The sequence below is a fragment of the Geotrypetes seraphini genome, chromosome 2, assembly GCF_902459505.1.
Source record: "Geotrypetes seraphini chromosome 2, aGeoSer1.1, whole genome shotgun sequence".
Taxonomy (NCBI): Eukaryota; Metazoa; Chordata; class Amphibia; order Gymnophiona; family Dermophiidae; genus Geotrypetes; species Geotrypetes seraphini.
The window spans coordinates 77,957,140-77,969,871 of NC_047085.1; the positions used below are offsets into that span (position 1 = coordinate 77,957,140).

Consider the following 12,732-nt stretch of genomic DNA (forward strand, 5'->3'; position numbering starts at 1 on the left):
ATTCATCCACTAGAGATCGTTCTTTTGCTGTCATTGATCCTCAACTTTGGAACGCTCTTCCAAATTACATTTGAACAGAACACAATCTTGAACGTTTTAAAACATTATTAAAAACCTTTCTGTGTACAAATGCATTTGACCAATGATTTGCTAAATGGAATAAGAGACCCATTGGAAACCAGTCTGAAACAAGAAGCACAAAATCAGTTCTTAACCTTTAATTTCTTAACTTTCTTGCTTTTATTAATGATATTGTAGTTCCACCTTCTTTTTATTATTTTTATTATTAGCATTTTATGTAAACCGCATAGATGTTCTTCCATTGCGGTATATCAAATGTTTAATAAACTTGGAAACTTGGATCTAGAAATTAAAATGGATGAAAGATTATTGGACAGATATAGCCCTCTTCTTGCAATCCCTAAATTTGTCTGGTCAAATTTAGCTGGTTAGCATACAGCAATTGTATGAACAAAATTTACCTGGCCAGATGTGAAGATTTAGAAATGGCAACTTGGAGCACCCAAATTTGCCCTCCCTTTACACAGACTTATGGGACTCTAACTGAATAATAGGAAGGTTTTGACAAATTCCTGAGAGGCCTTTGACCAACTACTTGCTTCCTTCATCCTTCCCCATCAAAGTCAGCAGCAGGTGAGCGGGGACCGACTCAAAGAAGGAACCACAGAAATCGTGAACTCTTCCCTTTCCAATGGGCAACTGCCAACAGCATTAAAAAAGGCAGTAATGCATGCTAGATGATTTTTGCAGAAATGAAGACAGGGTATTTGCTTCAGTGTTAGATCTGCTGGTTTTCTCAGCAGCCTTCACAGTGTAGACCACAGTATCATGCTAGCAGTGACACAGTAGTTACCTGGTTGAGATCCTAGATGAGCAACAGTCCATACTGTTAGGCAGCACCTCATTGCCAATATAAGTGCTTACCTGTGGGGTACCACAAGGATCAGTACCATGTTTTGTTTATTCTGTTTAACATTTACTTTAAGCACTAGCCAAGCTAATTTGGGTGATGAATCCTTAGTTCTACATTTACACGGATGACATTCAGCTACTCATACCCTTTTGAACTGTATTTTCCTACAGCTTGGAATAAATTGGCTGTTTAACAGTATTCAAGAATGAGTAAAAGCACCAAACTGCCTGGATCCAAGTAAAAATGAGATTTGAATCCCTAACTCAAGTGGTCACATACCTGACATCAAAATCCCTTTTGGGAGCCCGTGAACTCCCCCTTCAATTATCAGTCAGGAACATAGGGACACAGATGTAACAGTCGTACTGATCCCCCAAATCCAAGCAACCTTCAGATACTGCTTCTGTCAACTATGACAGTTATGCTGTCTCTCTTCATACGTCACGGGTCTTGTCACGGGTTCACATCATAGTAACATCAAAACTGGGTTATTGTAATGCACTTTACATTAGTTTGACTGCATAAGGTTTGCACTTGTTCCAGTTGATTCAGAATGGTGTAGCATGACTGATAAGTGATGCAATCACATCAAACCATTTCTGCAAAAACATCACTGGCTACCATTACAATATGGAGCTAAATTTAAAACTGTGTCTGATCGTCAAAGCCCTTACTTGAAGTACAGGATCTTCTATTATACCAAAAAAGTTGCTGAGGTCCTCACAAGAATTTCCCTAACCACACCTACTCCAAAGGAAGTTACGTGATGTACTGTAATTCTTGCCAATGTGCCTTGTCCAGAATAGTCCCCACTCTCTGGGACATACTCCTTTAAGGCTTTGTTTAACACAAAAATCTTTTTACTTCAAGAAGTAGGTAAAAGTTTGGCTATTTTCCAAAGACGTTAATGGAAGACGCTAACTACTGTAGATAGTCCTTACGTGTGTGACTAACACTGGCTGTACATACTATAGCAGATGTTGCTGATCTACTCCTACTCTAGCTGAGATCATTTTCCATGTACTCTTTTGACTTCACATGCAATTTTCCTAAGTTAGTCACCCTTATTTTCTATTTGTCTCCATGCTATGTTTTTGCCCGCCTTCCTACAGTGTCAGCTGAAATAAGTCATCCTCCATCGAGCCCACACAGGCCTAATAGCACACATTCATGGGGAGATGCAGGCTGTCTAGGTCACAATCCAAAAAGCAGGCTTAGCAAACCAAGTTTGGAGTTGTGACCCATATATTGGGAAACCCTGGCATAGCAGATGAATATATGGCCCATGATTGCAGGCTTCCGGTAGTAGCTCTCATACATGAGCCATGGATGGGGATTTTAAAGTGCAAAAAGGAAGGACAATGCTGGGTAAAAACCAATGTCAATGATACCATTCTTTGGTTGCCAGATGATTACAGTAGCAGGCTACTCTGCAGAAGAAAAGAACTGACATAAAAATGGCAATTTGTTAATCCTCCAAAGAAAGGATTACATGGCTGAAATACAAAATATGTGTGTAACAAAAATGTATCGCTTTTCTAGTCAAGTAAACAATAGTAAAAAAAAAAAAAAGCAGGATGAAATGCTACTAGAAAATATTTTTTCTGTCTTTCACATTATCTATATGTCTTTCAAAATAGTATTTCACTATAATTATTGATAATGTTGCTGAAGGGCTTTTACAACGCAATCCATATCAGAATGTGAGAGTGAATTGTATATGGGGGTTCATTTGCATTTTGATATAGTTCTTTGATAAACTTCATTTTTTTTTTCTCTGTAGCCTAAAAGATGGGAAGAAAAGAAGCTTCAGCATCAAAATTGCCTGTTGATCAGTATCGGAAACAAATTGGTAGGTCATGTGAATTACTTTAGAGTAGAAGGAAAGACCAACGGAAAGAATTAAAGTGTCAGTGTGATGCTGTAAAGCAGGCAGTTGAATCAGTTTGTTTAATCTTTTCCAGAGGTGGTGGAGATGAAAACTTATCTGAATCTAAGAAAGCTTGGGACAAGTTTGTTGGATCTCTAAGGGAGATGAAGAAATATAGATGTTATGATTAGGAAGACTAGATAGGCCAAATGGTCTTTGTCTGCCTTCATTTTTCTGTTTTCTATGAATCCCAGGACAGGTATTATTTATCAGATAATCTACCAAAATCCAAAAATCTATCCCTGAGAAAGGAGCGAAACAGGGTGTTCTGTCAGACATGGGGTCTTGCTCAGCAAGAGACCAAGATAAGACACTATTTCTTGATTAAACACTTTACTTGTTTATTTGAATCTTTTTATTAAACAGTGACAACAGCAGGAACAACAAAAGCATAAGACAAGGTTTACAATAGAAACTAGCTACCTTGGAGGACTGGACTCTTATGTCCTGCACGGCCATGATCAAACACCAAACCACCCCTATCTCGCAGAAAGAACCCCACCCACCCCCCTTCCCTCCCTCCTCCACCAACACAAATACTACATTACACAGATGGGAGTTAGATGTCAAACAGGTATGCCAGAATACAATTGGAGTCTATTCAGGATACGGCTACGACTCACAGGGGACAAAATGTTCAAATATAGAGTCCAGGTGTTGACAAAGTCTCTGCTCCGGCGACGAGAAGAACAGGCCAAGCAGACCTCCCAGCCCATAAGCTCAAGTAGCCGATTCCTCCAATGCCAAAAAGATGTGGGTTCAGAAGAGAGTCAACAACATAAGATACATTTCTTCCCCAAAATGAAACATTTACTAAGAAATAGTTTTTCTGAAGAAGTGTCCACGGAGAGCAAGGAAAAATGAGCAAATAATATAGAAAGCACCGATACAGGCACGAGAACCTGCAAAAGGTCCTGCAAGAAGGAAGCCAGCGCCTTCCAAAAGACCTGTATCAGAACTCCAGAGACCATGAAAATAAGAGTTAACCTCAACAGAACTACACACACACAGAGTTGAGTCTCAACACAGCCCATATAATAAGCCTGACTTTGAGAAACATAAGCCCACAGGACTATGCAATAGTGAAATTCCCGTAATTCAGCATTATAGACTAGACCAGCTGTGTGTTTTAGCATCCTTAACAAAAAAGGTCCCTACCCAAATCACACTGCCAGGCTGCCAAAACCCCGGGAAAAACCCTGGGCAGTCAAACATCCATGATCTGTCTATGAAAGTAAGAAATCGAGACCCTAGTGTCCTGATCTGCTGCCAAAAAGGCACAGAAGCTGGTCTCAAAATCCCTATCCAGGGAGCCCCTTGGGAAAGAGCCCACATAATGCCTGAGTTGACAATAGGCAAAAGGAAGGCCAAGCCCAGAAATCCCCCGCTGCTCCAGGTGTTTATTTGGGAATTTTGGAAGAAATGTTTGATATTTGAGGCTATTCTCTTTGAACTAAAAAAAAATGTCACAAAGTAGTACATTACTGAGAGCATTTCAGTTTAAGTATATTTTTTGCTTTGATGGAGTGTTACATGATGTAAAGGTATGGTCTGGTGATCTATTGATATTGGGATAACTTGCCATATAACAAATACCACTGCAGGGGTAACCCAACTCAAAATGTGGGACTCCCGATACTGAGTTCTCTCATATACACTTTTTAGTATTTAATTTCATTTTCACTTTTTGAGTTCTGTATTTAGGGTGTTCCTAGATACTCCTTAGATTTTGTGAACTTGAACTATTTTTATAACTAGAATTTTTTGTCTTCTATTATTTATCAGATGCCATTTTTTTACAAGTTACACTTGAAATCTTATATTTAAAAAAACAATTACTACTATTTGATATTTTATGTCCCATGATTTTCCTAAGGCTTAGCTATGTGGTAAATATTTTAAGAGATTGTTTTTCTTCCATTAACATTTCTGATCTGCTATTTTTCCTATTTTGCTTTGCCAGCATATTAGATATTGTAGGAAAGTAATGTTCTCTATTATTAAAATTGGTTGGTTTAATTTTCTGTCTACTATTGTTACATTGTGGATTCATTGACGGACAAGGCTGCATTGTGTGTCACATCAATGTTTCATTGAAAGGATCCACTGTCAACTGTGCAGTAGTGTATAAAAGGAAATGTCATAATTCAGATATCCCGCGGTCCATTAACCACTGGTTGCATTTTAGCCTTAAAACATTTCGATTTAAAATTCAATAAAAGATGGACACCATTAAAGTACTTACAAGTCAAGCCTTCAAAAGCACAGGGGCAAAGTAGATCAAGATTATTCAGTTTGTGAATATTATTAGCTTGGTCACAGTCTACACTTATATTAGAGTAATAAAACGTCACAGCTGTTTTCTTAAAGTAAAATGTGTGTATTTTATGCATCTAATGCTTCAGTACCAGTGTCAGTAAATTTCTGGATTAATACTACTATTTAACATTTTAACAGTGCTACCAGCTAAGGGTATAACCTTGGCATCAGAGCAGCTTAATTTTGTTTTCGTATCTTTATTCTGGTATATTCAGAAGACAATACAGATGTATGTATGTGTATATATATCAGTGTTCTCCCCAGGGCCTTTCAGCCAGGCGCTCCGCCCAGCTAATTTAGATGAGCGCCCGGCTGTAATCTCGATCGCAATCCTGCTGCTACTGCCGCCTTCTGCTCAACATTAAAAAAAACAACCCTTCTCACCGGCTTGGAGATTTACCGGGCTGACTCGGCACAGCCTGAATCGCAGGAGCCTGACTTTTTTTTTTGTTTTGTTTTTAACGCCAGCAAGCGACTTGAACCCATGCTCCGGGGCTCTAACATGTGCATGCCGCTTCTCTCCGAAACCGGAAGTCACGTCCTGAGGGAGGAAGAGAAGGGAAGTCGGCATGCACACGCCCCGGAGCAGGTCAGCTTACAACTTGCTCTTGCTTGCTTCGGGCTTTCTTCGCTGCCGGATCCTGCCTACTTTCTATTTCCGAAAGTAGGCAGGACCCGGCAACGAGGAAGGCCCGAAGCAAGCAAGAGAAGCGAGTTGTAAGCTTCCTTCCGTTGCTGACTTATGGAAGATAGGTCAGCGATGGAAGGAAGCTTACAACTTGCCTTAGTCCAGCCCTGCACAACATGCGGCCCAAAACGGATCTCACTGCCGATATGGCTCTCACTCCGCTCTCCTTTGAAGATCAGCTCAGGAGGCAAGATTTAGCCCGAGATCAGACGAATATTAAAGGGCATTTGAAGGCATCTGAGCAGATTGAGGAGAACACGTCCTGTTTTTCCATGCCTAAAAATACCACCTTCTCTAATGTAATCTCTGATCAGATCCTTAAGAGTGATGCAACTATATATGCTGGACAGTCTCCTCCAGTAAACAGAGCTTTAAAGTCTGCAACCATACAGAACCAGATGGTCAAAGGGCTCTGAAGTGTAGTATTGCCAAGGGATCTGTCTCACAAGTTTCTGACGCTGGCAGATGTAAGCACAGCACAAGAAATAGAGACTTGTGGCATTCTGTGTAGAAAGCTGAATTTACTATTACCCATGTAATAGTGCCAAAGCAGTCTGCTGGACCAGACTACAGTACAGTGATATGGAGAATGTGGAAGAATTATTCAGTGTTCAAGATCAACATGATCTCCTCACAGAAGAAAGACGGAGAGAAAGAGAGAGGCCTAGACCAAAGAAGAAAGACAGGAGGCAGATACTGGAGTGGGGGGGGGGGGAGAGAAGGGAAGGAGATAGAGATGTCAGACCATGGGGTGGAGTGGGAAGGAAGGAAAGGAGAAGAGAGAGATGCCAGAGCATATGGGTGGAGACAAAAAATGGAGAGGGGTTGAAGCTGAAATAAATCATGTACAAAGGAGAGAAAGGGCACAGGATATAGAGTTTATTGAAGGGACATAGAAAGAAGGAAGATACCATATGGAACAGAGAGAGGGCAGACACTGGATGGAAAAGGCAGAAAGGGTGGACAGTAGATGGAAGGGGTAGAGAGAGGGTAGAGGCTGGGTGGAAGGGGCAAAGAGAGAGGACAGATGTTGCATGGAAGGGAGCGAGGACAAATGCTGAATAGAAAGAAGAGAGTGAAGAGATGACTAAAGCAGAAACGACAAAAGGTAGAAAAAAAATATTTTTGTTGCTTTACGTAGAATCAAGTAGTATTGTAACTGTATTGATTAAAATTTATCAATAGGAAATGGAAATAAGGCAATTTTGGGAGGGAATAAACCCCTTTCCTCAGGTCAGGACAGGATACAATAACAGCTGTATACTGTACTGTCTTGAAGAAAGATTTGGCCTCTGAAAGCTAATCGAAAAATGGATTAGTCCAATAAAATGGTATTTTCATATTTCTCATTATTTTATTTCTATTTGTTAATTTGTAAAGTGGTGACTTATGTAGAAGATTTTTTCAAATTTACATCTACTGTCTTTATATTTTGCACAGTATTAGGGGACATGTGTCACTGTTTCTGTGGTGTTGCATTGTATGCAGAGTCTGGTTTCTTGGTTCAGTTTAACTTTTGACTACATATTTCTATTTTTAGTTTGTGATTATTCCATATTGGGCGAGGGTGTATCTGTGTTCTGTGTGTATGAAAAGGACATGGCTTTCTGTTAGCATCGACTACAGGATCAATTGACTGTAGGATCTGGTTTGTTTAGTTTTACAATGCGTGTGTTGGTGTTCTAGTGCTCACTGCAGTGTTTAAGATGCTGCCTTTTCCTAGATGCACCCTTATTGTGTGACTCATGGATTATTACTAAAAATATATTTTTTTATATAGAGGAGGGGGTTGTTAAAAAATGATTAGCACTGGCTGTCATATATACTAGGTACACCACTGGATTTAATGACTCTATTCTAACTTTACTGTTGACGTAGGTGTTGTCCCCCCAACACACAGACACACATTAAAAAGAATTAAATTAAAGTTGTATTATCATCAAGTAGCTTTCAAATGACATTATAAGCAAATAAAAATAAAATATTTTTAATACATTGCTAATTATTACCTGCATCTTTACCTATACTGTTTTGCCCTAGCTCTTACTTTGCACTATAGCAAAATAAAAAAGAAGCAGATAAAGATCAATCACACAGGTGCCCTTCAAGGCTCAGTAACACCTCTCCATAAATTATGTGGAAGAGGTCTGGAAGTTGGGATAGCATCTATTTCATATCCACAGTGAGACCTCAGGAAGGAACCTAGTGATCAAAACATTATTAGAGGTGTTGTACAGCCATTTCTTGTATGACTGGATGAGCTATATTTATCTTTTTTTTAATGCTGTTTAAATTCATGCAGAAATAAATGGTTAGATTGAACATAATGACTTCATTAATGCATTTCCCTTTTTTAAACCTCTATACTATTTGATAGAGGGTGAATATGTAATTATTCACTTCTAGAATTGGATACTTCTTAAATTTAGTAAAAATATTCTGGCACAAGTGTCAAACCTTAAAAAAGGAAGTCATATCGAGCATTGGAAAATAATAATAATTAACTAATAAAAATAGTATACATTTAATTTTCCCCACTACCAAATTTCCCCGCCCCGCCCCACCCGGCTACTTTTTCATGCCACCCGGCTGGAAAAAATTTCTGGGGAGAACACTGTATATATATATATATAGTATTTAAGTCCGTTACATTAACGGGAATAGATGTAGATGTATGTGTGTCTTTCTTTCTTTGTCTTTCTCTCTGCTTGGCCGCTTTCTGTCTGTCTGTCTGTCTTTCTTTCTTTCTGTCTCTCTCTCTTTCCTCGGCTGTCCATCACCACCGCTTGCCTGCTCCCCCTGTTCAGCAGTAGCCCTTCTCCCTTCCTTACTCCCCCTGTCCAGCAGCAGCCCTTCTCCCTTCCTTTTACCTTCCCCCCACTGTCTAACAGCACCTCTTCCCTGCTCCCCCTATCCAGCAGTAGGCCTCCTTGCCTGTTACTTCCCCCCCTGTCCATCAGCACCTATTCCCTGCTCCCCTGTCCAGCAGTAGGCCTCCCTGCCTGTTACTTCCTACCCCCCCCCCGTCCAGCAGCACCCTTTACCTGCTCTTCTTGGTCGTTCGTGTCTGCCCCAAAGAAAGAGAGAGAGAGAGCAATCTGCAATCAAAAAAGCCTGCTGAGGATCGCGGTCGGCTGTAGCGAACCTCGCAGGCGCTATGCACCTCGGTAGCACGTTCCCTCTGACGCGATCCAGTGCATCAGAGGGAACCTGCTAATGAGGTGCAGAGCGGCCTGCAAGGTTCGCTACAGCCTGCCGCGATCCTCAGTAGGCTTTTTAGAAGAGGAGGGCAGACAGAAGAGCCCTTCGGTGGACTGGATGGAGGACTGCCGCTCAATGCCTGAAGGAGCTGGAGAGCAGGGAGGTCCGTGCTATCTGCCAGTAGCGCACTCTTGCCTGCAACAGACTCACGGATCACGCAGGTAGGAGTGCGCATGTGTGCTTAAGGTTTTATTATTATAAATGATATATACACACTGTGAAATGAAAAAAACCACACTAAAATGTATTTTGTCGTATCGTCCACAGAACTCAGTCGATTCTTATGAAATTTAGTGCATTGTATCCTGAATGAAGTTGATGTAAAATTTAAATATTTCCCACCGCACCACAATACTACCTTGTGAAAATGAATTGTGAAATAAATAAAACAACTTCAAAAAGTGTTCTGGCATATCTTGCAGAAAAATGTAAAGTTAAAAAGTAATGTTTAAATTAAGCAGATATTTGAAGTGCACTCCCTTTGCACGAAGGCACACCCTCAGCCTTGGCAGCAACTGATATATGGCCTTGTCAATGATGCTCTGCTTCAGCTTAGCGCAGAGATGAGGCACTGTGTAAGGTCTTCGAATTCAGATATCACTGTCTGGTAAGACACATTCCTGTATCAGCCCCCAAATGTGATATCAACTGGGTATAAGTCTGGTAAATTTGCAGGCCAAAGGTCTGGACCAATGAAGTCTAGGGTCTCCCGATGTAGCAGTTCTACTGTATCCTTTGCCCGATGTGCATCAAGGGGACGACTCTGTAGTATGTGCCGTTGTTCTTAACCCCAAGATTGGTGAAGAACAGATCAGTGAATCCGAATTTCAAGTTTGTGACCAAGACCATGACTGATTGGCTGAAGGTCAGGCGGGTCCTTACTAGGCATTTGGTATTAACTTCATGTTTCATTGTTGTTGAAGGCATATACAGGCAATCATTCTGTGTGCTAATTGGTGGAACTACTGTAAATATCTTTTCATTTGTAAACCAGATGAAGCTGATGCTGTGCTCTGTGTACTTAGTCAAAGTACCATTTCAGTCATGTGTCTCTTGTGTAAAGCTAACTCTTGGGCACGATGCTCTTATTAAGACACTTAATTTCAGATAGTCATGAATTATCCTAACCACAGTTATCTGGCTTATTCCTGCTTCTCTTGCTATTTGGCGAGTGTTTTGGTGTGTTTGTGGCATGTCCTCCTGGCTCGGTATAAGATCGTGTACAATGTCAATATGCTGTTGTGTGCAAATCAGTTATGATCGTCCATTGCCTGGGTTACGATCCGCAGTGCCCGTTGCACAGATCTTGTGTAGCAGCACATCAAGGCCGTTTTTGTTCCATCCCTTCTGTGGGAACTCTTTCAACAATTGTTGACTGCTGTAACCTTTTAGCAGTACCAAGTTCTATATCAGAAATCGGTCCTCTGCAGTGAAAACCATTTTGATACAGAGACTGTTTGCAAACTATCATCTGCTTCTGCATGCATCCCATAGCAACAATTCATTTTCACAAGGTAGGGTTGTGGTGCAGTGGGAAATATTTACAACATTTTACATCAACTTCATTCGGGACACAACACATTAAATTTCATAAGATACAACAAAAAATGTTTTGGTGTGGTTTTTTTTTCAGTTCACAGTGGTCTCACAAGGTTGCTGCAAGAACTTGCAGTAGCCATTTTAACTAGCTGTTCTGCAGGGGGCAGGAGAATAGAAAGATTGCTCCTGCCCCAGTTTACCACTGGACCACCAGTGCTTTCAAGGTAGGTTTTCTAGAGGTCTAAGAGGTAGGAGAGAGGTGTGATGTTTCAGAATTGACCAGGACAGGAGACGGGAGGGATCCCTCTTGTCCTGACTCACCACTGGATCATCAGGGCTTATGAAAGGCCCGGGGGAGGCCTGCAACAGGTCCGGGAGGGGGTGGGGGGTGGGTGCTGACTCAAATATAAACCGAGATCCCCATTTTTGGGCCATTTTTTTGCCTAAATATCTCGGTTTATATTCAAGTGTATACGGTATCTATCAGAGTTGCCTGCAGCATTGTGGAGAGGGAGCCGATTTCATTTGGCTCTATATAGAAACTTTTACCACATTAGAAAGAGAATGTTAAATAATTAGCTATTGCACTTCTGTTCAAATCTAGTTCCTTCTTTGATAAGCCAGAGATGGATTCCTAGATGAGCTTCTACTTTTTCTACTCTTGATCTAGATTTATAAGTTTTGTAGCGTTGTGTGTGGTTCTAGCTAGGTCTTTTTTTTTTATTTATTAGAACTCATTGATACCAATTTGAAAAATAGAATTTGCGTAATTAATGTTAAAAAAATATTAAGCTATGCAATAAAGGCCATACAATGGATATATTTTATTGTAGAGTTTCTATGATACTGTATTCTGTTTCCATTCCTGGCTTTGTTTTTACAATTCCAAGGCTCAATACTGAGCAGTTTAGTGGTTGGCTTTAATGACCAAAATGGTTTACATCAGGGGTGCCCACACTTTTTTGGCTTGCGAGCTACTTTTAAAATGACCAAGTCAAAATGATCTACCAACAATAAAAATAGTAAACATATACTGTGGTGCGCTAGCTGATTTAGCGTGCACCCATTGTATTCTATGGATGCGTTAGCATTTAGTGCACGCTAAATCAGCTAGCGCACCTTAGTAAAAGACCCTCATATTTATTTATATATATATTGAGTGCACCTCTTCTGTCCTCCAGACCTCGCTCCATTCCCCAACCAACATCTCTCTCTGTCCTTCCAGCTTTTCTTTCTCTCTCCTCCACCCCTATTAGCAACATGTCTCCCTCCTCTGTTCTGATCTTGCAACTCTTTGTTCTTCCTCAGGGTCTCTCCCCTTCTGTCCCATAGTCCAACATCTGCCCCCTCTCTTCTGCCTCCCCTTTGTTTGAGGTTTCTCCCTCTCTATCTTCCTTCTGCTAACATTTTGAGTCCTCCCACCTTTGGTCCAGGTCTTTGTGTCTCTCATTCTCTTTGTCTTCCCCCTCCCCAGGGCCTAGCATCTCTCTGTCCTCGGTTCAGAGTGTTTCAACCTCTCTAAGCCCTCTAGTAGTCCAGGATCTGCCTTATCTTCCCACTCCCTTTTTGTTCAAGGCTGCTTTCCTGCCCCTCCTCAAGGTCCTTTTGTCTCTTCTCTCTCCCCCCTCCCCGATTCAGCATCTCTAAGGCAATCTCCCTCCTGCCGGGGCCCTCGCAACGGGCCCAATTTTACCCCAACTTGTGGGACCTTATCCCCGCTGCTTCCCTCAGATTGGATCATCGAGCTACTTCCCTTAGACTGGATCCCTCACCTCCGTTCTTCCCTCTGGGCCTACCACAGTTGAAAGTTCATTACGGCAGCCTGCAGAGCGAATGTAGCATGCTGCCATCAGCTTCTGTAGCACGTTCCCTCTGCCGTGGTCCCGCACCTCCTCTGACGTTGGGGGCGGGGTAGCGGCAGAGGGAACGTGCTACAGAGGCTGACGGCAATTTGCTACGTTCGCTCTGCAGGCTGCCATAATTCCACTACTTTAAAGGTGAGACAGTGACCGGGGGAATGCTAGGGAGAACATTGGCTCTGCAAGCTACCGGCGTTGCCTT

At 41.4% G+C, this 12,732-nt stretch overlaps 1 protein-coding gene across 7 annotated transcripts in view; it reads left to right on the forward strand.

Moving 5' to 3' along the window:
- The window catches only part of TRIQK (triple QxxK/R motif containing), a 201,006-nt gene that overhangs the window by 9,544 nt on the left and 178,730 nt on the right, over positions 1-12,732 (forward strand). For all 7 annotated transcript variants that reach the window (XR_004538324.1, XR_004538323.1, XR_004538322.1 and 4 more), the window contains exon 2: positions 2,718-2,786. Coding sequence is in view for 4 of the 7 variants with exons in the window: in XM_033933386.1 (XP_033789277.1) it covers positions 2,726-2,786 (61 nt within the window). In the remaining 3 variants the exon portion in view is untranslated. The remainder of the gene's footprint in view (positions 1-2,717; positions 2,787-12,732) is intronic.